This window comes from Erythrolamprus reginae, chromosome 4, assembly GCF_031021105.1.
Source record: "Erythrolamprus reginae isolate rEryReg1 chromosome 4, rEryReg1.hap1, whole genome shotgun sequence".
Taxonomy (NCBI): domain Eukaryota; kingdom Metazoa; phylum Chordata; class Lepidosauria; order Squamata; family Dipsadidae; genus Erythrolamprus; species Erythrolamprus reginae.
This window is the reverse complement of record NC_091953.1, coordinates 46,810,518-46,836,015: the sequence shown is the minus strand read 5'-3', so window position 1 is coordinate 46,836,015 and position 25,498 is coordinate 46,810,518. Positions and strand designations below refer to the sequence as shown.

Below are 25,498 nucleotides of genomic sequence, written 5' to 3'. Positions count from 1 at the left end.
TTCTCTCTCTTGCTTTCTCTCTCTCTCTCTCTTGTTCTCTTTCTCTCTTGCTCGCTCTTTCTCTCTCTTGCTTTCTTTCTCTTTCTTTCTCTCTCTCTTGCTTTCTTTCTCTCTCTGAGCTTCGCGGCACACCTGACCATGTCTCACGGCACACTAGTGTGCCACGGCACACTGGTTGAAAAACACTGGCTTAAAGGATAGAAAGTGCTGCTGAGTTCCCAATTCCACAAGCATTTTGAGCTTTGTAATATCAACAGTATAGATCAGTGTAACTTTCTATTTTTCCTCATGACCCTTTCCCATTTTGAAAAAATTATGGGGGACCCTATAATTACTTTTGTTTATATGTTTTTATATTTATTGTATATTGGTGTCTTCCTGTCAGTTGACTCCTGACAACTGCCAGGACAAATCCCTTAAATATACTTGGTAAGATATTGGAAGTAGTTTGCCACTTTCTAAGTTGTGAAAGAATTACTGGCCCAAGGTCACCCCACTGGCTTTCATGCCTAAGGCAGGACCAGAACTCAATCTTTCAGTTTCTGGCATGGTACCTTAACCACCACAACTAAACTGGACGTCATATTAAATTTGACAATTTGCTGCTATTTCTGCTTCTAACAATTGTTCAGTGGAATTTTCATAATGTATTATTTTTCAATAAAAGCTGGCAAGTATTCTAAATTTTGTGGACCCAAGAAGAGATGGAGGAGGGACCAAGTCCTTACAATCATAATTTAAAAAACACTGATCTCGATGTTGAAGCCAGTACCAAGTCCTAGCAATATTTCCTTACTAACAAATCAAAAAATATTACTGATAATCTGAAGTAAAGCTGATAGATTCTCTTCAGTGCCCCATATATTAAATTATTGTCAAGATATTTAACTACCCTACATTCTTCATTTTACATATTAACCTTCCAGTTTAATATTCAGCAATATGGAAATTACTTGGGATTTACAGAGGTCATACAGTTCTTGGTTTCTAAGTAGTATGATAAGAGCCTCTCAAAAGGTGTGTTAAGTTTTCCATTGTATTTCATTAAGAGTTATAACTGAGAAATAACATTTGGAGGATTCCAAGAGCCACATTAACAGTTTTGGAGATGATCACTACGAATCTGCGGAGAGGGGCAGCATACAAATCTAATAAATTATTATTACTATTACTATTACTATTACTACTACTACTACTACTACTACTATTACTATTATTATTATTATTGCTTAGACCTGACATTGTGAATACTGATTTAATTAAATGAAAGGAGGGAAGTTACTAGCAGTGCTAGACAATGTCTGTATTTTTGAGTTCTAGGGAGATGGGGATATTTTTTCACTTGTCACAAGCTAATAATTCATCAAACTTTGTTCCATTTCAAAGAAGAAACTTTACAAATATATAAACTGTAAGAAAATTATTGGGAATTATTACAAATATTGTTTTATTTAGTCTTTAGAATCATTATCTTAAAGGTAAAGACAATGAAGCAAACATTTTGCCAACTCCATTGAATAAAAATTGCAGAATGTCGTTGTCATATCCAGCCTTTTGAAAGGTCTCTAATATTCCCTTTTATTTTTGTTTTTCAATTTTTTATGAAGCTAGAGGCTGTCCTTGTTGAGACTGCTTGTCACTTCTTGTCTATAGTGAAGCATCTAATTTGAACCAAAGAAATGAATGTCCATCATTGAAGTGCCATCTTAAAATGGTGATTGCCAAATTCATAATTGTGAATAGCTGCAGGCTGTAGAATTAAAATAAATTCAGAGTGTCATATGTTTCTCAGGAGCCTGCTTATGTGCCAGATAGAGAAACAGGATGCTGGAGAGAGCACTGACAAGAAATATAACATCAAACCATCGGTGGTAGAAGTTAAACTGTAATTCTCCTAAAACTTCAGTAATGATAGTACGATACTCTAGAGGCATACTCATTCGAATCAGAAGCACAGAAGACACGAAATACATTCCCTGCAGAGAAAATAAAGGAAACATTAGACTTTCCATTTGTCCCTCTGCTGACATAGCTCAGAGAGCAAAGTTGCTACTCAAATGAGTTAAAATACTCACCATAATCTGTGCCAACAACAGAACAATAACATTAGAAGACTTGCTGCTTGAGATAGCATAGAAAAACTAAGGAAGATAAACACAGAAACTTAGCTCACAGGCTGAAATAACAATAGCAATATGGCAAACATGATTTAATAAATGTTTCTGAGCTAAATTACAAAGAGTATCATAGTAATGAAAGGTCCTCATGCTTAATGTGATCACCATCATTAGAACTGCTTGTAGAAACAATATAAGGTGTGGTAAAACATATACATATTTCAGCACCTTTCACATTCCACTCCACATTCACCTAGAATCAACTATACAAAAATAATTTCTCCTACATGCAAGCAGTCCTGATCATCTTCAGACATGCATTTAAAATAACACTTAGGTTACTGTAATATCCAAGAAACTGCAGAATTTAAATGAAAAATGCTGTCATGATTACAGAAATAGCAATCTAATTTTTTGCAAATCCAACATAAATGGCATAGCCTAGGGATAAATGGGACTGTTAAAGTAATAATTATAACATTTCATGTAATTCAACTATAAATAGTGGCACTTGAGCAGTGAGCAACTACACAAATTGCTAATGTGGCAAGATTGGCCAATGATAACTAATTCGAGATGTTTTCTAATACGCATAAAAACAATCATATATTAGAATTATTTATTTATTTATTTATTTATTTATTTATTTATTTATTGGATTTGTATGCCGCCCATCTCCGCAGACTCGGGGCGGCTAACAACAATAATAAAAACAGCACGGGTATCAAACTCAAGGCCTGTTGGCTGGATCAGTCCTGTGGGGATCTGGCTGACTTGGAAACAGCAAAAGAGCTTCCCCCACCCCCGGGGTTTTCTGTCTGTGAAAACAGAGGTCCGTTTTCACTGGCAAGAGGGTTGCAGGAGGCTGTCGCAACCAAAAATAGAGCTTGGAAGCCTGTGTTTGGTGGCAGAAAGCTCGGGCTGCCACAGGTGCCCCCAACACGAGTGACATCCAGCTGGCCATGCCCACCATGCTGCCCCCCCCCCAGGTCAAATATAACCCTGATGCAACTCTCAACGAAATCACGTTTGACACTCCTGATATAGGGAAACCTTGTTCCCCACCTCTGGCCTTAAAAAATGAAAAATGATGCAGAACACACATCTGCACCATATCTAAAGTAATTTGTATCACTACAGGTTACTAATACTGCACATTTATATAAGGCTGTAGACCAAAAGTTAGGAACTTCTCAAAATAACAAAACTAAAATAAACCCAGAGTTGCTACTTCCTGCAGAGATTCCATATTTTTAAAATTTACAATTCAGTCATAACACTTTTACAGAAATATATTAATATGCTGTCTTTACTTCAACACAGTCCATACAGTACGATTGCACTTGGGCTTACCTTTGTAAGTGTTATTAATAAGCCCCTGATAGAGGTGACAATAATTATTCCAACAAGAATAAATGAAATATGCTGGGACCAGAATTTTACCTGTATTAACGAAGACAGGAAATGATTAAATTCCGAGAGATACAGATAAGTACACTGACCATGTAGGACATGAAAAGCTATTTAACTTCAGTTGCTATTTATGTGCACAGAATATGTTGAAAAGTACAAATAGTCCTTGTTTAACAACCATGGTGATGAAAAGGTAACTTTGTAATACAAGGCTGTCAAACTCCCGGCCCATGGACTGGATGCATGTTGGCCACGTCTACACTTGGTTTAGCAAAGAGGAGAAAGTCATGATACGTCACAAGACACCACCATAATGACCTGAGTTTGACACCCCTGTTATAACCAGTCCTCAATTTCCAACCTTCATAGGTCTGTAAAGCAAAGGAAATAAGACTATAATCACAGTCACAGCTTCACTTAGTGACCAATGTGCCAACCCCATTGTCGGTGTTAAACAAAGACTTTCTGTATCAGTAAGAATACTTAAAAAAAAACAGTTAGCATGGTTTACAGAAATAGTGCAGAATTAAGGTTGAGCTGTTTAGAACTATCTCTTGCAACTTAGAACCTTCCAAGTATAATAATGCTTGCAATCATATCACAAGCAACTGTGTTCTTTTCGCGACGATGTAAAACTCTTCAATACCACGGACAACACAGCTATTCTCCAAAACGACCTTGACTTTGTCTCAGATTGGTCTAACACCTGGCAACTTCAAATATCAACCAACAAATGCTCTGTCCCCCACATCGGCAAAAATAATCCAAACCTCATATGTAAACTGAACAAACAAAATCTCACAGATAACCTCCACTCAGTAAAAGACCTTGGAATACTAATATCAAATGACTTAAGTGCCAAAGCCCACTGCAACAATATCACCAAAAAGGCTTCTAGAGTTGTTAACCTGACCCTGCGTAGCTTCTGCTCCAGCAATCTCACCCTACCCCCCAGAGCTTATAAAACTTTCGCTAGACCCATCCTCGAATACAGGTCATCTGTCTGTAACCCATATCGCATCTCGGACATGAACACCCTCGAAAATGTCCAAAGATACTTCACCAGAAGAGGCCTTCACTCCTCCACTCGAAACAGAATACCCTAAGAAACTAGACTTACAATCCTGGGTCTAGAAAGCTTAGAGCTACGATGCCTTAAACATGATCTAAATATTGCCTACAAGATCTTATGCTGCAACGTCCTGCCTATCAACAACCACTTCTACTCTAGAATCTTAAATTGTCTTCGAAACATAAGTTCCAATAGAAATGGCTTTTAAGAATTATATAGAAAGATGAATACATCATTTCCTCACAAGCAGCAGCTATAGACAAATAAATTATCCAAGATTATACTTTCAACAAAAATGTAGTATTACATTACCAAGCTCTCTATAAAACAGAAATTAAGAAAGATGGGGATTAGTAAATAGTATTAAAATCTAAAAGAGCTCTTACATCAAACTGTATCCCCAAATAATTCACAGTAATCTCAATTCCTCTTGTTACTGGATCTGTTTTTCCAACGCGGTCAAATACAATATTTATTGTTGCCTGAAGAGATGAAAGAAAAAAGAAATATAATATATATTTTCATTCAAATTATTGTAAGATATGCACATTTATCTTTTACAGACATTTCAATGAGAAAAAATGCTTAAAATGTGATTGTATCTATAATCAACAAAACACTTTTAAAAAGGAGGGGAGGCTAGAAAGCATTTTTTTAATTAAGCACATATTTTGTTACACTACAAATTATAAATGATTGTACCAGCAGCAACTTTACATACCATAAAAGTTTTCCAGACACAATAAATGGAGAAAAAATACCCCAGAAAGTTGAAATATTTCCCTTGGAATGTTTTGGAATATTCTATTCTTTCCTGCAAATAGATTTTTTTCAGAGAGAGAAAACATTTAGATTCATTATTTTAAAATAGCATATGGTTTTATATTCAGTAGAGATAATTTCTACGATAGTTTAGCTTTTTAATAGATAATGTATCTATGGAAATGCAAAATGAACTGAAACTACAAAATACATGAAGAAAACCAATTTTCTGGTGTTCTATGCCTGCCTTTTCGATCACAAAACATGATATCTATTTCTGGAAAGTTTCAATATGCAGAACATTCATGAGGATTTTTTTTTCTAAAAACAGACTTTTTTTAAAGTTGTACAAGCTTTTGACATAAAAAAAATAGACCAGTATATAAGAAGAGGAGGGAAGTAAGAAGGGGGAAGAGAAGGAAAAAGAGGATAGAAGGAGGAGAGGGAAGGGGGTGCGATGAGATGAGGGGAAAACAGACTGATAAATAGCAATATAAATAGGTACAAAACTAAGATATTGATTTATGATATATTGGATATAAATGTATAATTATGCATGTTTCGATATGACTTATGGTATATGTATAGAGGTGTAAATGCAGATTGGGGGGAAAAACATTTCGAGCGGGGGGGGGGGGGGGAGAGGATAGACCAGTATCATAAAGTCATAACATTTCTCTTGGCTCATTTAATCTGTATAGAAACATAGAAGACTGATGGCAGAAAAAGATCTCATGATCCATCTAGTCTGCCCCTATACTATTTCCTGTATTTTATCTTAGGATGGATATATGTTTATCCCAGGCATGTTTAAATTCAGTTACTGTGGATTTACCAACCACATCTGCTGGAAGTTTGTTCCAAGGATCTACTACTCTTTCAGTAAAATCATATTTTCTCATGTTGCTTTCGATCTTTCCCCCAACTAACTTCAGATTGTTCACTTTCCTATTAAAAACACTTCCCTCCTGAAACTTATTTAACCCTTTAACATATTTAAATGTTTCAATCATGTCCCCCCTTTTCCTCCTGTCCTCCAGATTATACAGATTGAGTTCATTAAGTCTTTCCTGATACGTTTTATGCTTAAGACCTTCTACCATTCTTGTAGCCCGTCTTTGGACCCGTTCAATTTTGTCAATATCTTTTTGTAGGTGAGGTCTCCAGAACTGAGCACAGTATTCCAAATGTGGTCTCACCAGCGCTCTATATAGCGGGATCACAATCTCCCTCTTCTTGCTTGTTATACCTCTAGCTATGCAGCCAAGCATTCTACTTGCTTTTCCTACCGCCCAACCTCTGCTCACCCATTTTGAGACTGTCAGAAATCACTACCCCTAAATCCTTCTCTTCTGAAGTTTTTGCTAACACAGAACTGCCAATACAATACTCAGATTGAGGATTCCTTTTCCCCAAGTGCATTATTTTACATTTGGAAACATTAAACTGCAGTTTCCATTGCTTTGACCATTTATCTAGTAAAGCTAAATCATTTACCATATTACAGATGCCTCCAGGAATATCAACCCTATTGCACACATTAGAGTCATCAGCAAATAGGCAAATCTTCCCTACCAAACCTTCCCCTATGTATTTTCCAGGTTTTTTTCATATTTTCCCTCATATAGCAATCCCAGTTACCCACCCATCAGACTTGGGAACAATGCCCTTAGTTTGCACCTTGGTAGCATGCAAATCAACTGTTTCCAAGAAAAGTTGCCGACTAAGTTCTTCTAAAGCATCAATTTCTTGCTGGATGAGTGTCAAATCTTAAAACCAAGATAGTCAAGCTCAAAATCATAAATAATTTTGAAAAACATATTTCTTTTTTAAGTGTGAAAGATTTATTCATCAAACCCAAAAATCAATAGAAAAAAAATACAGTGATATCTTTTAAGATTTTTTTTTTAAGTTAAAAAAGGGAGGGGAAAACAAAAGCATTTTATACTGTATACATGTTTCAAACTTTGTCTGTAAAAATAAAATATGAGTGTATCCATTGTGGTGAAGAACAGATTAATAAACTCATGAAAATATATTTCACATTTTATTTTATTCTTTAACACATAGTAAATATAAAATAAAATTTAAAATACAGTACTTGAAAAAGTGCAATTTTTAAAACTGTGAGGCAAGGCACAATGTTTAAAAGGTTTAAATATCTGTAAAGTAACTATTAAATTGGAAGTTATTCATTATTGCCATCTACAGGAATAAAGGGTACTATTGAATACTATAAAATATTCTAACTCTATAGGGATAATTGCAGATCAGTTTTTTAACATCTCTTTCGGAATAGAAAGTACTTATTTGCAGACTTAATCCAGACACTTTGAAACTCATATTGAAACATTTCAATATGAGTAAGCATCCAAATCAGCTCAGATCTTTCCTCAATCATTCTGCAGAATGATCTTTCCTGAGCAATAGGAAACAAGACAATGCAATCTTGCTGATTTCCCGACTTTCTAATTAGCTTTTAAAACAATTGACTATGGTATCCTTATGGAATAAGTTTTTGAAGAGGGAGTATTATTTTATAGCTACTATTTGATAGGTTGTTAACAGAAAACATTGTAAGGGAATAATTATTATATAAATAAATAGGGATTTCATTTAATCTCTGATTTTATTTAATGCATACCTGAAATAACCAGAAAAGATTATCCAGGAAACGGACACTGAAATGACATGTAAATTATTTTCTGCCTGGATGAAGACCAGTAAATTAAAAGTTATCCAAAATAATTGCTACCTTACTAAATTAAATAAATCATGTGAACAATACAGCATGTAGTTAATTTTGGGCTATTATTTAAAATAGGGCAATCATTTAATGTCCTGAGATAGCAATAACACTTAGATTTATATATCACTTTACAGTGCTTTAAAGGCCTCTCTAAGCAGTATACAGAATCAGAAAATTGGCCCCGACAAGCTGGGTCTTCATTTTACCAACTTTGGAAGGAGGGAAGGCTGAGTCAACCTTGATCCAATGAGACTCAAACTGTCAAACTGCAGGCACCTAGCTTGAAGTGTTGCATTCTAACTACTGCACTATAATGGCTCCTTGAAATAATAATGTTTAAAAGAAACTCTATTTCTATATATACATATCTGCTTGGGTGATTTGGATCATTTCTTTTGAATATTAAAGTTAAATAGAACAAAGAACAACTGACTATAAGTAAAATGGAATTTCTACCTTAGTTACTAAGTGCCACTCTGCAATATCTTCCTAGGGAGGTGCACTTGGTATTGCAGTAGATATATTGCAGTAGATATTTTCTCCACAGGCATACATTGGCTTTAATTTGAAGTGCCAAATGACACAGGAAGAATGACTACAGAGGATGTTACTATTTAAAGCTCTATTTTAAAAAAAATAAAAATCTATAGCAACTTTATTAGTACCTTATGCCTTTCATCAATGCCAAATACAGGTAGTCCTGAACTCATGATCATAATTGAGCCTGGAAATTATAATTGTAAGTTGTGATGACTGTAAAGTGAATCATGCACTTTTATGATTTTTCCTGTGGTTAAATGAAACCACTGTTCACAATGGGCCAATTTTTCCTGGAAACTGGAAATAAATGGCAGTTTTTCAGCTAAATCGCAGTCACAGTGCACTGCAAATGAACCTAAATGTGGGCCAGTTACTGAACACCTTAAATGCAATTACATGACTGTAGGAAAAGGTACAAGGAATTTCTAAACTAGATTACAAATCCCTTTTGTCAGGGGTGGGTTCTGACTTACCTTGCGGCCGGTTTGCTTCCTTCCGTGCCGCGTGCCACACCTCATGGGCACACACGTACTTTACACATGCACACATTACCTTACTTTCAGCTAAAAAATCAGAAAGAAGCAAAAATAAAGCCAAAAACAAGATGGTGACGCATGAGCTGTGCCAGAAACACCAGCTTCTGCATATATGCAGAAGAAAAAAAACTGAAAAAAATCCCCCTCCCAAAAATAATCCCTCCAAAAGAAGATGGTAGCCTCCACTGACAGACTTGGTTTTCTGATGTCATCCTGGTGTCACCATCGGGTTGCTACCAGTTCAAAAGAACCGGTTTGAACCGGTCAGAACTCACCTGTCTTTTGTGGGATTAATTGGCTTTTTGTTCTTGCATGCTGTCAATTATATAAATTGCTCCTTAATGTCCAAGTGGCCATGAAAGTGTCCTAGTAGATTAGATGTCAGTGCTTAACGCTTACAAACTTAGATTGATATTGTATATCAATCTAAGTTTGTAATCAAGTATATGATCTACAAAAGCTGAAAGTAAGATAATTTAATACAGCCCATTAATAAAATATTCTTTTTTTTCATTTATTGTAAAAGGAAGCAAGCTGACTTTTGGCCCTCCTTCTACAAGTAAAGGATACTTTCACTGCCTGGTGAAGACGTTGTGACACTTTTTATAATTCCCCAGAAACCAGTGGTTTTGTTAGGCACTTCCCCTCTCTGGTACATGTTTCGGTGAGCCATTGCTATCCTGATTGGGAGACAAAGTTAGGAACATAAATTCATGAAATATCAACTAGCCAAATTACATAACTAAGCTAATCTTTAAAATATTTGTTTTTTTATGTTTCATAAAATCTGGCATTCAAAATTTTTAAAGGAATATTCGGCATTCCATTCAGGAAGAAATCAAACAGGTGTCATGATTTTCACTTGGCATAGAACTGTGCTACTGCTCATGCTATTATGTCAAAGTAAAAACTGCTTCCAATTAGGAAAATTACATTATATTCTATGAATTACATCTACATGTATTCATTACTGGAGGTGACTCATTTAAATCAGAGATATTATAATGAGTATTCTTAAATTAGACCTAACCTTTAACCTTACTAGCTAGTAATGAAGAAAGCTGAAACTTTTTAAAGTATTAGTCAGGAGAACATCCATATTGTTCTTCAAAATATATTATATTAACACAGTTTAACTAAGTTTTAATACTATATAGTAATTTTAAATTCTAAACAGAATACTAATTTCAGATAAGTACACAAGTACACAAATCGAGATAAAATTAAGTTTTGTACTTCAGTCAAATTTCACCCACACTTATATTGCTCTTACGATATAATTGTTCAATAGCAAATAATTTCTTGTTGGACACTAAAATGCTGTGATATCTTTATCTTACCTTTTCTTTTTGCTGATGATCATGTCCATTGTCTGAAGGAGTCGACGTTCTAGAGATAGAATATCAGCATCTGTGACATTCCTGCAATAGATTTATATATCTAGAATTATGCCTATGATTTCTAGAACAGACTCTTCCCAATTCTAGCTATTCTCTGATTCTTCTCCACTAACTGGGTTGTAACAAAAACTGCAAATTGGTGATGATTGTTAAGGAGTGTGACAACCCACGAGTTACCAAGGATATGCACAGAGAAAAATGTGGGATTCCAGCAGCTATCCAGGAGATATGAGTAATTATTCAGTAATGCAAAGCAGATACATTAAGGTGTATGAAATAGTGTTTACTGTATTTTTCTGTGTATAAAATGCACCTTTTTACTTCCAAAAAGTGCGCTGAAAACTGGGTGGTCTTATACAACGAATGCTGTGGGGAGAGTTTGGTGGTGGTTAGCAGCAGCGGTGGCATCATTCCCGTAGTCCTGCAGTTGCGGCTTTTAACGTGGTTTGGCAGCTGGTGCCGGCCGCCGCTGCCAAAATGCACAAGAAGACGCCACCGCCAGACTACAAGAAGGCTGCTGCCACCACTGCTGACCCAGCGGCTGCTCTCCATGGGCTACTTCTCTGCGCAGGGTTTGGTGTAATGATGCCGCCAAGTTTCTCTGTTTAAAGGGGAAGTGTGGTAAAAAAAAGCCCATTTTATTTGCAGAGTGGCCTCTGGCGGACCTCTAAACGGATAAAATCCTTTTGTGTGAGTAAGAATCATCCAAATCTGTTCGGAGGGAACAGTTCCATATGGGCAAAGGTCAGGCTGATCCATCTGCTCGCTGTTTGTCACTCGACGGCATCATTACATCAAACCCTGTGCGGAGAAGTAGCCCGTGGAGAGGAGCTGCTGCATCAGCAGCACCGCCCCTTGGGTGCCAGGAGGGCAGTCCCGTGTCCCACTCCCAATCTTGGGGCATCGCAAGGGAGGTGGAGGTAGTCAGAGCTGGAGGCCTTCCCATACACCCGCCTCCCCCCTGGTCCTCGCAGGGATCTGACCAGTTGAGCTACGGGGGAAGTGGGTCTCCCCACCAGGGCAGCAGGCGAGAGGGGACTCCTCGCTCGTGACCAGGGCATGCGCCATGGTCCCGGTGAAGGTTTGAAGACCAAGTTCCAAGTTTGAAGACCCCTGAGTTAGGAGCCCAAGGGTCTTCAAACCTGGCAAATTTAAGGCTTGTGACTGAAGGAGGAATTCTGGAGTTGAAGTCCACAAGTCTTGAAGCTGTCAAGTTTGAAGTTTGTAAAAAGTATACATGGTTTTAAAAAGTGTACATGGTTTTAAAAAGTGTACATGGTTTTAAACAGTATACATGGTTTTAAAAAGTGTACATGGTTTTAAACAGTATACATGGTTTTAAAAAGTATACATGGTTTTAAAAAGTATACATGGTTTTAAAAAGTGTACATGGTTTTAAACAGTATACATGGTTGTAAAAAGTATTCTGCTAAACTGGTATTTTATTAAACAATATAATACTACACATTTAGTTCAGAATACTTTTTCCCTTGTTTTCCTCCTCTAAAATCTAGGTGCGCCTTATACACCGATGTGTCTTATACACCGAAAAATACGGTACTTTAGAAATAGCACAGTCAAGTTAAACAGTCCAGTCATACACAATCAAATCAGTCAATAACTCTTAATAATATTATTACAAGTCTGTCTTTGTCTTACATGTCAAACATACATTTCAGCTTACAAATACATCAAACTATCATCAAATACACAGCGCTTCAGTCACAGTGAATTACCAGAAAGAAGAGATAGACCAGAGAGAGAGAATCATACTTTCTGACTCCTTCTTATGGCAATTTGCAACACTACCTCTTAAAGCTATAGTACTTCAATACATACAAGCATTCATTGTTAGCTTGTTTATATATTGCAAATCCAATTGTCTTGTACATAGTATTAACATTCTCCCCTTTGGGTAGTCAATATATAACACTTTACATTTTCAGGTTATAACTTTCACAACATTCTTTATGCTTAATAGCACCTTGAGCCTTTGTAAATTGATCTGAAATATTGTTTTCATTTGAACAATATTCTAATTTAATCATACTACTTTGTATACACTAACATTTAAATACCTTAGGTCAGTATGTTTTGATCTTCTTTTTACAGCTAAATTATTAGCCATACTAATTGCAGACTGATTGCCTTCATACACAATAAATGGCTCATGTACAGTAATTCCTATATACTTTAACAATTGTTTATAACACACCAATTCTGTACACATTGATAAACTCGAGAATTCTTCTTCCATAGTGGATAAACTAATAGATTGTTGACTAATAGCTTTTCACTCTATTAAAGCATTACCCAACATTACCACTAAACCTGATGTTGACTTACAAGTCCTTGTATCAATAGCAAAACTTGCATCAGCATATGCAGTTTCAACATCTACCTGATTTACTACACATTTACATCAGTCATAGTGAATCAGCAGAAAGAACAGAAAGAACAGAAAGAGCAGAGAGAGAAAGAATCATGCTTTCTGGCTCCCACTTATGGCAATTTGCAACACCACCTCTTAAAGCTATAGTACTTCAATACATACAAGCTTTCATTGTTAGCTTGTTTATATATTTCCAACCAAATGTTTGTATATAGTACTAACTATGATGCAAAACAATTATATATTTAAATATAAAACCTGTATTATTGAAGAAGATAGGGACAATTATAGAAAAATCTGTCCTGAAAGCAGAAGAATAGAACAACAAGGAATTAAGATTAAAATGACATGATAAATGATAGAAAGAGAGGGAGGAGAGGAGGAGGGAGGGCGTGGGACAGAGAGAGGGATTTTAAAATTACTTTGAATCTTTTTTTGAAGAAGGGAGATTTACCTGAGAAAATAAGACATATAGGTATATGGACAATTCACTGCACCAAAGCCAGAGAGCAAGGCCATGAGGGTCACCCCAATCACTCCCACCCTACTGATGAGTTGTTCTATGGATAGAATTCCTGTTTAAAAAAATACAATTTCATCGTTACATTTACTGAAAACAATAGAAAAGCAGAATCTCACTACCATATTATATCCACACCATTTTGTTTTAATTATTTAAACACTCCTTCCTAAGAACTCTCAAATGTGCTTGCAATGAGGCAACAACGTATCTATGTATAATACGTACCTAATAATACATTTTCACAAAAAAAAAAAAATTAGAAAAATTGAATCATAACTTTGAATATAGCTGTCTTGGAATTATTCTGAATTAAGTGAAATACTTGTTCAACTGAAAATGAGTATTCACAAATAGTGTCTAATTTCCCCAGCATTCAACAGTGCTTCATTTTATTTTATTCCAAACTGAAATACATAGTAAACTGAATGGAAGCAGATAAAGAACCAGGATGTTATGGCTTCTAATCTCATTATCAGTGAAAAAGACATAATGTCTTGTAAGCCACACTTGAAAACTGGCATAGACAGCAATATAGTTCAGTTCACTGTAGCACATTTGAGTATGAGTAAAGCTTATTGAAAACTTTAGTTACCTCAAATGGCAATTGGCATACATATGAAATTGAAACTAATTTCCACAAGGTCTGTACTTAATCTCTTTTCAGAGTCTGTGTGACATTTTTAGATAGCTGTTTTAGATAACTGATAGTTAACTACATTAGCAGGGTACAGTTGTAATGTTTTTTTAAAAAAGTTCTTACAGTCTTTCAGACTAATCCTAATTAAATTTGCATTCCAGAATAAAATAACCCCAGAATTAGTTGGCTATAATTGGGAAAAATTGTTATTTTGACAAGAAAGTAGAATAATGTGTTATAATGGGGAATATAATACCATTTATGCTCTTTTATGTCCTCCTTAATTCTAAATATTAAATAAATGAGGCTACAGTGATCCCCCGAGTTTCGCGATCCCGATCATTGCGAAAGGCTATATCGCGATTTTTCCACCCGATGACGTCACTCCCTTCCTTTCTCATCTTTCTTTCTCTCTCTCTTTCTCTATCTTGCTTCTTCCTCTCTCACACTCTCTTCCTCCCTCTCTCATCTCTTTCTTTCCTTCTCTCTCTTTCTCTATCTCTCCCCCTCTTGCTCTCGAGCGGCAAGCGAGCAGCCGGGCGGGCGAACGGGCAAGTGGCAAGCGGCAAGCGAGCGAGCGGGTGACGGGCAAGCGGCAAGCGATCTTGGGGTTTCCCCTTTGCCTGGGCGGCGGGAAGACCCAGGGAAGGTTCCTTCGGCCGCCCACCAGCTGATCTGCTCGGCAGCGCGGCAGCAGCGAGGAGCCGAAGATGGGGTTTCCCCGTTGCCTGGGCAACGGGGAAACCCCATCTTCGGCTCCTCGCTGCTGCCGCGCTGCCGAGCAGATCAGCTGGTGGGCGGCCGAAGGAACCTTCCCTGAGTCTTCCCCGGGTCTTCCCCGCCGCCCACACGCAAACTCCACCATCTGCGCATGTGCGGCCATGGAAAAAGGGGCGCGCATGCGCAGATTGTGTTTTTACTTCCGCACCACTACATCCCGAAATATCAATTATCGCGAGGGGTCTTGGAACGGAACCCTCGCGATAATCGGGGGATCACTGTATATGAATACGAGTCATTGAAACTATTCAATTCATTCTTTTTTCCATGGACTTGCTAAATATATTCAGTATATAATCAAAGAAAAGAAAAAGAAACATATTTATAAACATATGTGATATAGGATCCTTGCGCTTTGATAGGAGTTCAAGTACTCATAATAAATAAAGTGAAGGCATCAAAATCGGAGTCCTTAAATCTGGGAAGACAAATCTAATTCTGTTCTCAATCATTTGCTCTAAAGTAGTTTGTAAGATTGACCACAGAATTCATTATCCAAACAAGGGAACAGTGACCTCCACAGGACACATGGAGCAAATATATTATTTATATAGAGATTCAATGCCACTGCCTGTTTTAAAAACAGATTTACTTGAGATAAAAACCACATTCTGAAGCAAAGAATGCACAGCCATATCTTGTGGACAAAAAAAAAGATATTTGTAAATAATGTAGTATGAATTTAAAATCTGGGTGTAACAGTGTAGCAAACAATGTCTAGTTATATTATGTAACTTTCAATTGTAATTCTTTAAATCCTTGCGTGTAGTCCCAGTACTGACAATATTTTAATCGCAACATTGCTTGTTCTGCACTACTAAAACATTCATTTTAAAACTTAATTATACTTCGTGAGGTCACTATAAATTTTGATTTCTGCTTACTTTGTTTATTTGATTACAAACCAATTTAACTGAACAACAAGAAAAGGCAAACTACAGTAAATCATGAAGTCTTTGTTAAGCTTAACAAACATTCATTCCTTATTAATTCAGTCCCAACTTGTGCATCCAGGGGAGGCACACAGTGGCAGCAGGAGAAAGATGGTAAAAGTCAACTGGGAATGTTGCGGTGGAGGGGGCAGCAGTGGTAGGCAATGATGATGTATAGGGTGGCCAAAAATACAGAGATGTGGAGAAATAGGCAGGCGGGGTGTCACTAAGTGGTGTGATCACATGATGTATTGCCTAACAACAACTCTGCTTAGTGATGGAAATTCCATTACCAATTACGATAATTAAGCAAAGACTTCCTAGTACAACCAAGCCAATCACAAACATGTTCATGTTCTCAAAACACTGTAAGAAGAGCTTTTTTGCACTCAAGTCAGAAGTATTTCGACACTTCCAGATTGATTTACCAGTATCATCACCATTGCCCTGGAAATCCAGTTGGGCGGGGGGGGTTCATATCCCCAGCAGGAGCTAGAACGAAGGGCAGGAGCTTAATCCTACCCCATGACAGCTCTCGGATCTCAAACTTGGGCTTGCTAACTTCCTTCCCAGCATTCCAACCACTCGATTCACTGTGCACCTTACAAGAAGAGCTTATCCAACACTGTAGCCCCATAATGGCAAACCTATGGCACATGTGCCATAGTTAGCATGCAGAGTCCTCTGCGGGTACGCAAGCCGTCACCCCAGCTCAGTTCCACCATGCATGTGGGCCAGCTGGTTTTCAGATCTCTGCCGCGCATGCTTGGGGGGTGGGGCACATGTGGGGAGTCGGACACAGGCACGGGGGGGGGTGTCACGTGTGTATGTGGAGATTAGACACACATGGGGGTCACATATGCATGTGGGGGGCACATGGGGGCATACATTGCATTGTAGGTGCATGTGTGCACACTTTCGGCACTCAGCGACGAAAAGGTTAGCTAACACAGTCATAGCCCAATGGTTAGAAGAGAGCCAGGGTTTCAATGCCTTATGGAAAACTAACAGGATCAGGACCATCAATTTTGAGAAGTATTCTGTTTCAAAAGGCAGTCACAGCAAGAGAGAAGGCACCTGAAGTTCCATCTGTAACTGTTCATATTTTTTTAAAAACCAATCAGATGTGCAATTATAAGTTTATGAAATAATAAAACTCACCGTGTTTTGGACTAAGGATAGGAAATGGATCACCCAGTTTCCAGAAGAAATACATAAATATTAGCCAGACAACACAGGCAAAAAGAAGTCTATGTCTGTGTACTGAAAGTGATACAAAAATATAAGATTTTATGATAATTACATCAAAAAATATTATTTAAACATTAACTTGTCAGTCTAATTTTTATTTTCAAGATTCATACTTACACAATCGAATGTTGCTCACAACAAAGTAACCAATATAAAAGGGCACCATGAACACCAGAACAAGCAAAATCACACAAAGATTTAATTTCCAATGGAAATACCGAGAGCTGGAAGTAATAGAAAGACTTATCATCACAAACAATTCTAGCTTTATTTTTTGTCTATTTTTATATAGTAAACAATATCTGCATAAAATAATTAAAAGATTTACACTTATAATCAAATAGAGTTTTAGAAATATGCACAATAATAGACTTTATACAAAGTTATACATTAAATATCCTTGTCAAAATTCTATAAATTATTGATATATTATTGTTATATTTGATCTCTTTCCTATCCATCATCTATCAAAAAAATTCAAAGTTATATAGTTTTCCATTAGTGTAATTTCAGGAGAAGGCACATTTTTGGTTATATATTGCCTAAAAGCATGCGTTTTAAACTTTAAACTTAAAAAAAGTATGCAAAGATTTTCATCAATGCACTTCAGTGGCTAAGTGTTCATTAACAAGCAAAGATACTTTAGTAAATAATAAATTATTAAGAAAAATATGTTTGAACTGGAATTATACAAATAGAATTATGTGCGAACTACACATATTTTGGCATTTGCTGATACTCCTTGGAAAGCTTAGTCATTTTAGATCAGAAAACCAATAATTTATATTATACCATTTGTGGCAATTTCTTTAATGTGTCTTGATCATTAGGAATGTTGCCAGTACTTAACAGCAAGCATTTTTGAAAAGAAACAAATTAAAAAACAGCCCAGCCATCATTTTTCTACTTTTTTAAAAACACCTGGCTTCACATTAATATTGTATATACTCACTTATGTTTAAACATACTAAAACATTAAATAGTCATGAAGTCACAAATAAACAAGAAAATCTATCAGTTATACTAAGATCTCAGTGCTATCTTATGCAGCTGGATATTAAGGTCATCTTACCTGCTGCTTAGGATGCCTAGAATCTCAAAAATGATAAGTTCAAACATAGTGCATGAAAAAGCAAAGGTTACTGAGAAGACAACCTGTACAACATACTGCCGAACCTGCAATAAAGCAAACAAACATGTTAATGTAATTTTTATGTAATTATTATGGATGTAATGGGCATCAATAACTAAAAGATCAGACTATGCTAGAATTAAATATCTACAGGAAGATATATCTAAGCACATATTTGCTGAGATAAAATTTGTACTAATAATATATTTATATTCCCAATCTGAACATTTTATGTTCAAAAAGAGAAAAGGATTTTTTAAACAGAAGTATTAATCTAAGATTGATTTCCTTAGCATTAATTTCTCTGGATGACTGTTTTCATGTGGCAGAAATGGTATGTATGTATGTATGTATGTATGTATGTATGTATGTATGTATGTATGTATGTATGTATTTAATTGATTTGATTTGATTTGTACGCCGCCCCTCTCCGTAGACTAGTAGTTTTACTTTTAAATCATAAAGAAGTTTCAATTCAGTGTTCTGAGTAATTCCTCATAGTCTAGTTGCTGTTAGCCTTGTGCATAGCACTAAAAATCCAGCTGTTCCCCTAGGTCAGTAATGGCGAACCTATGGTACGCGATCCATTGTCCTAGCTCAGCTCCAATGTGCATGTGTATGCCGGCCAGCTGATTTTTGGTTCACAGAGAGGCTCTGGAAGGGTGTTTTTGGCTTCCAGAGAGCCTCCTGGGGGATGGGGAAAGACATTTTTACCCTCCCCCGTCTCCAGGGAAGCCTTTGGAGCCTGGAAAGGGTGAAACACGAGCCTACTAGGCCCACCTGAAGTTGAGAAACAGGTCATTTCCAGCCTCCAGAAGACCTCCGGGGGTGGGCAAGCTGTTTTTGCACTCCCTGGGCATTGAATTATGAGTATGGGCACTTGCACATGCGCAATAGCGCAGGCACACGCTCTTTTGGCACCCGAGGGAAAACAGGTTCGCTATCACTGCCCTAGGTATTTGGGCCAGGTGGTTAAGTGAGCTCTTCCAGCTAATTATTTTTATGGTAAGATGGAATTTATTTTTGTAATCATACAAATTCCAACTTACAATAAAACTCATTGTTTTTACCATTGATTTTAACTGTTTACTGTTACTATTGCCTAAATAATTGCTATTAATTTATCATTTAAATTTCTTACTTCATAGTCTTTGAAGAGACGGCGCATGAAGAACAGCCATCCAAAACCAAAAAACAGCACCTGCAGAAGCAAATAAAAGAAAACCATCAGTTAACTCTAAACTCAGTGCTGGGGTTAAACACATGTCCATCATCCGACAATATGTGTGTATTTGTTAGATAAATGATTAACCACGAACATTTTAAAGCAATCATTATACCAAAATGTAGCTACATTTTCCTATTTAAAGGTCCATTCTGAACCTGAGGAAAGTTAAGTGTTTTGTGGAGACTGCGTAAATATATAGTGTCTTTGGGTCGTGAAAAATATTTAACAAACAAAATAAAAAGGATAAAATACTACAAAATTTCCCACAAGGGTCATATCCAGGAGTGGGCTACTGCCCGGACAAGGGGGGGGGGAACGCAATGGTGTAGCAAAAATGGAGCTCCATCCCAGAGCACCCAATTTGCACTGAAAGATGTTGAAAAAAAATGCAGGGCGCCCTGCATAAGCCATGCCCACAGTGTGGTAGTAAAAATTTGGGTAGCCCTTCACTGGTCATATCTCATTGTTATTTACATAGAATTTATAAAAAAATAAACTTGCATAAAGCCTTCTTGGTTCTTGAAACTATTTCAAATGCTAGTATGGATGCTGGATTTTTTTACAATGATGAATGCTACATCCTACATATTCTGGAGAATATTAAATTTAATCATTTAAGTTTTAAAAATGCACCATGTAAAGAGAGATATTAGTGTTTATATACAGTAAGTAATCCTTGATTTACAATTGGCTGCTTAGTAATTCTTCAGTTACGATGAACATTATTGGCGGTATTTAAGAACCTCATCAGAAATTCTTATAGCTGTGCCCCTCATGTAATTTTATCCTTATATTTTTATTTATTAAAGAAATGAGCTGCAGGTGTTTCCCCCCCCCCCCAAAAAAAATGGGAGATATCTTACATATTTTCTAAAATGGAGAATAAATCATTCTTTGCTTTTGTTTCTTCATTCCAGCAGACTTTGAAAGACATTTAAATCTACCTATCCCAAAACTTTACAGAATCAGTATTTGGGATTTTTTTTTCCTTTATCTATTTTGTTCTAAAGAATTGGGAAATCTTGAAATCTTGAGTTTCATGATCTTGAAATCACTGAAGAAAGGTATAAATGTAGAGATTAATATTGACTTCTTTGAAGAGAGATAAACTATATTAAATTTATGAGCTGAGGTGGCACAGCAGGTAGAGTGCAGTACTGCAGGCCACTAAAGCTGACTGTAGATCTGTAGGTCAGCAGTTCAAATCTCATCTCCGGCTCAAAGTTGACTCAGCCTTCCATACTTCTGAGTTGCCCTGAGTCTAAGGAGAAGGGCGGCATAAAAACTCAAATAGGTAGGTAGGTAGGCAGGCAGGTAGGTAGATAAACAGACAGACAGACATAGACAGACAGATAGTAAATGATATTTGCTTAACAGAATTCTTAAAAAGCAGCCCTTCAAATGCAGGACTGAACAAACTGCTCACCTTTGGTACAGAATATCTGATCTCTATATATATTATTACACAGAATGGGAAAAAGATTGCTAATCAATATTCTGCTATGTTCGTCTTAAACTAGGGGTCCCCAACTGCCGGTTCATTGACAGGCACCAGGCCATGCAAACAAGTTTAAGCCTCCTCTGCCGGATACAGACAGCACACAAAACCACACCCCTCTAGTATGTGGACAAACCTTTCTCCATGGAACTGATCCCTGTTGCACAAAAGAATGGAGGCCACTCTCTTAAACCATTCCTACAAATAGCAATTAAAACAGATTTTGCTGTCCCTGCATTTGTGACACAATTTTTTTACAATAAACCAGGTATTGTTATATACTGTATAGATGTTTTAAGCTGCACCAAGGTTTTTTAATCTATGTATGTAATTTAGAAAATGTTATTTATGAATATCTATCTGAAGAACTTATAGAAAGATAATACTTTTGATTATTCTGCAAACTTTCAAAAATCCTGCTTCAATTTGCTTTCACTTTTTATGGGCAGCAGATAAATTACAAGCGTATTAAGCATCTCTTCCAAAGACCACTTTCCTTAAAGCAAAATGGATTAAATGGGAGAGTTTGCTACATAACTTACTTGTGCAATGCACTGAACCGTATCCTAGCCAATAGGGAAGTACCACCGGGCTCAAATTATCCTACTTTGGGCACTAACATTCTAATTGTCTTGCAAAGGCATAAATGTTTGAAAAGGACAGAGAAGAGGACGACTAACAGAGTAGATTCAGCAAGTTAGTGATGAGTGCAGTTGGAAGACCTGAAAAAGCTTGGCTAGGCCTAGATCATCAGAGAAGATTTATGTGGTTGCTAGGAGTCCAAAACGATTTGAGGCCACCTAATCATTCTTGTAAACCCATGCTTTACATTTAATAATGGCTTATGATGTTCAAACCAATCCATCAAAATTGCCCCTTTTTTCCAAAAGGCAACTGAACTTTCTTTTTCTTTGAAGACCTTTCACTTCTCATCCAAGAAGCTTCTTCAGTTCCAACTGCATGGTAAGGAATGGAAGGATTTATACTACTTACAGACAGCTAATCATTTGCATCCTTTTAGAGCATTTATATCCTTTGAAGACAGCTAATCATTTGCATCCTTTTAGAGCAGGGGTCTCCAAATTGTGGACTTCAACTCCCAGAATTCCTCAGCCAGCAAAGCTCGGGGATGGTAGTCAGGGAGGGGTAGCAACACTGGTGTAGGGGCATGTCGTGTCTTTTTACAGCAGCTCATTTGGGGCAGCTTTTAGGGCAGCTCGTTCACCTTTGGTTCCCACCTGTCACTCAGCTCTCACCTTTGGCCCTTAGTAGCTGTAGCATGCATAGCGGCCACACTCCGGGCAATAGCTTTGATAGGCTGGCCAAACCAAGCTGAGAGTAGCCTATGTGTCATTGACAGAGACTTGTCCAAGCACGTGAAGACAGATTCCAGCAGAATGAGCAGATGAAATCTACTAGAATAGGTCAATGAAGGCTGTCTCTGCAAGCAATGTGGTATGCTAAGGACACGGCAAGACATAGAAGACACCCTGGTCAACCACTAGGAGAAGGGAAACTCTGACTGCAAACCTCCATTGCCTTGTGACTATATCCATCATTGGAAAAGGCTTCAGGAAACGGAGCTGGAATCAGTTTGTGACTGTGTACAGCCAAGTTCTGATAACTCCTAGCTGGAACCAATCGTATTGGCCTTTGCCTTTCCATTGGATTATTTCAGAGACGTGGAGAGGGGGGTATCTGCTGCTTAGGTAACAGCCTATCCTCGACACTAACCTACCCAACAGGGATCGATTGCCATTACCACTGCTACTGGTATGCTGCGCACACAGCTTCACTTCTCTTGCGTGCACACATCCCAGCATGTTTTTGCTTCTGCACATGCACAGAAAGCAAAAACGTGCAGAAATCTTATGAAGGAATGCGGGCAAGAGAGATTTCAGCGAAAATTGCTGAAATCTTGCGTGCACACGCATCCCCTCATCAGATTTTGCTTCTGCACACGTGCATGAAGCAAAAATATGCTGGGACGTGCATGCACACAAGAAAATTGAATCTGTGCATGCAGCGCACTGTGCGCTACCAGTGCGACATCTTCTACGGTACTGGTAGCAACCCACTACTGCTACCCAGGCTTCGTGCTGTGGGGAGCCCAGAGCATGGTCTTTTGAGATCAAAGGATGCCAATGCAAAGCACCTCTGGGACAACCATGACCTGGATGACTGAGAATCTCCACAGACATCGATCAAAATTGAGTACAACACGCCTTACGTAATCACGGTTCACCACGTCACACTAACCCAGAGAGTTAAGAGGCCTTCCGAGGCTCAATTCACAGATGCAATTCCAGTACGTGGTCAGGCAGAAATTAATGTCAGGCAGATTATTAATTCACCTCGGATACGCGAGAACTCCTCTAAAAGAAAACGAAGGGATTGCTAAAGGAAGAGCCGAACTTCCCCGCGCTCCGCCATTAAGGCCCGGGTTTAACAGGGGCCGTGCTCGGGTAAGGTGAGGGAAGCAACCAAATTCGCCATCCCACCCTCGGTCGTCCCATGCAAGGCCTATATTCCGGAAGCAGGGCTGCCCATTTTGCCCGGCTTCTCACGCCTTTCGCTGCTGCGCGCCTCAGCCTAGTCTGACGCGGAAGGGAGAAGGGCCCGTTTACCTGGGAGATGACCATAATGCTGGAATCGATCAAGAAGCTCATGGTGCACAGCCCGTCCGAGGGGGAGGACGGGATGCCTCTCTTCCCCCAACGCGCCCCCTCAGCTTAGCTCGCGCCTTTCTTGCAGAAGGGAGGCTCGGGCCCGCCCCCATTCGCTTCCTCGGCCCTGAGGCGAGATCTTGGCTGGGTTGCAGAGATATGAAACTGGAAGAGCAGCCCGAGCTTTTTCTCTGAGCGAGAAAGAGCGAGCCCTTTATCTGCTCCGCTTTATTTTGCGCGCCGTCGGTCTGTCTTCTCCCTCCCTCAGTTTATTCCTCCCGGGAAGATTCGGGGAATTGATGAGGCACAGCTGAGGGGTGAATCCCAAAGGTATTTTTTTCCTAAGAAGAGGCAACTGGACTTTTTGGAGGGTTTTTTCCCCTCTTTTGAAGACGTTTCGCTTATTCAAAGCAAAAAAACCTTCAGCTCTGCTTAGATAGTGGGGAATGGATTTATATTCCTTCCAATAAGGGCTGGTCATTTGCATTCAATATATCCTTCCATCCCCACCGTCCGGTCAGAGCTGAAGAAGCTTCTTGGAGGAGAAACGAACCGTCTTTAAAGAAAAACAAGGAAATCCACTTGCCTCTTGAAGAAAGAGGAAAAAGCACCTTTGGGACAACCGTGACCTGGATGACTGAGAACCTCCATGGACACGTAGGGGAAGAAATCGTTTTTAGAAAAAAAAAATCTCCCCGTTGCAAAATAAATAAAAAAGGGGATGAGCAGCGTCTCTTCTAATTCTACAAATTATTTTATTTTTCATAAGAGTGTGAAGGGTAGACAGAAAACGATTTTTGGTCCGTTTTACAGCGGTCAGTTTCATGGAACACCAAAAGTCTCGTCTCTACGAAGTCTCTTCAGGGCAGTAGCTTTCACTTTCCTTATTGCTGGAGTCTAAGGCCTCTCAAGAGCAGCTAGCGCACGTCAACGCCGAAGCGGAAGGCAACCAAATTTATCTGCAGAGGCTTGAAAAGTGGATTCGCGCATTTCAGCTGGACTTCCGGTATCTGGAATCTAAAGGCGGCGCTGTGGGATGGTGGGCGGGCCAATTTCACCTGTCAAATTAGCATAGGGGTGGAGGAAGTATAGTACTTGGAATTCTGGGAGTTGAAGTCCACTAGTTATAAAGGGCCGTAGTTTCCCAGTCTTCTAATTAGGGGGAAGGGTATAGCGAATTGCTTTTCTTTCTCCCTCCCTTTTAAAAAAATATTAAATGTTTATTTTATTTACACAAACAAATATTAAAAATAAAAGACACTTTGTGACCGTCCTGTTCGGTCATTTCATAATATTCACGTAACAATAAATAGCATCATTATTTTATGTACATTGCTTTTTTATCTAACTTATGTATCCCTTATTACTATTAATTTATATCCGAAACCTTCTTTTAATTTTCCTTTTTCCAATTCTTACTCTCTACTTTTTTGACTGCTTTTTCTTTCTATCCATTGATAAAATTGATCACATATTGCATAGTATTCCATCTCCCCTTTGCCTTTCATATCCAGTGAGTCTATCAATTTCTGCACGTCAATATTTTTTCTATTATTTCTTCTTCCAATGGAGTTTTTCAGTTTTCCAATAATGTGCAAATATCAATCTTGATGCACAATATATACAGTATATACCAGACCTGGGCAAGGGGCGGCCCGTGGACAAAATAACGATGATCTTAAACCTTATAACATTTTTCAATTTAGTATACATGTGTAAATCCACAGACTCCTTTGATTTGTAAATAAATACCATTTTACCAATGAAAATGAAAGTACTGACTTTTGTGAGTTTTTATGTGCATTATCATTCTTTATTACAGTATAAATCTAGTTATGCTGTATTAGTCCCCTCTTAAACATAAAAACCA

General features: G+C 37.8%; 1 protein-coding gene across 1 annotated transcript; it reads right to left on the bottom strand.

Moving 5' to 3' along the window:
• Positions 1-1,423: 1,423 nt before the first annotated feature.
• GPR89B (G protein-coupled receptor 89B) lies at positions 1,424-24,563 on the bottom strand. The gene is made up of 14 exons (XM_070750241.1): positions 23,590-24,563; positions 19,378-19,437; positions 18,177-18,280; positions 17,222-17,328; positions 17,015-17,116; positions 13,436-13,556; positions 10,530-10,610; positions 9,760-9,869; positions 7,045-7,133; positions 5,324-5,416; positions 4,989-5,084; positions 3,471-3,560; positions 2,076-2,141; positions 1,424-1,976 (listed from the first exon to the last, which is right to left on the bottom strand). The coding sequence occupies exons 1-14, from the start codon at positions 23,629-23,631 to the stop codon at positions 1,770-1,772; spliced, it is 1,368 nt and encodes a 455-aa protein (XP_070606342.1). The 5' UTR covers positions 23,632-24,563; the 3' UTR covers positions 1,424-1,769.
• Positions 24,564-25,498: the final 935 nt, after the last annotated feature.

Coding starts and splice junctions, on each gene's coding strand:
- GPR89B (XM_070750241.1), bottom strand. CDS start 23,631: ATGAGCTTCTTGATCGATTCCAGCATTATGGTCATCTCCCAG. Junction 2,142..3,470: donor TATTAATAACACTTACAAAG/GTAAGCCCAAGT, acceptor TATCTTCCTTAG/TTTTTCTATGCTATCTCAAG. Junction 1,977..2,075: donor TGTTGTTGGCACAGATTATG/GTGAGTATTTTA, acceptor TTTTCTCTGCAG/GGAATGTATTTCGTGTCTTC.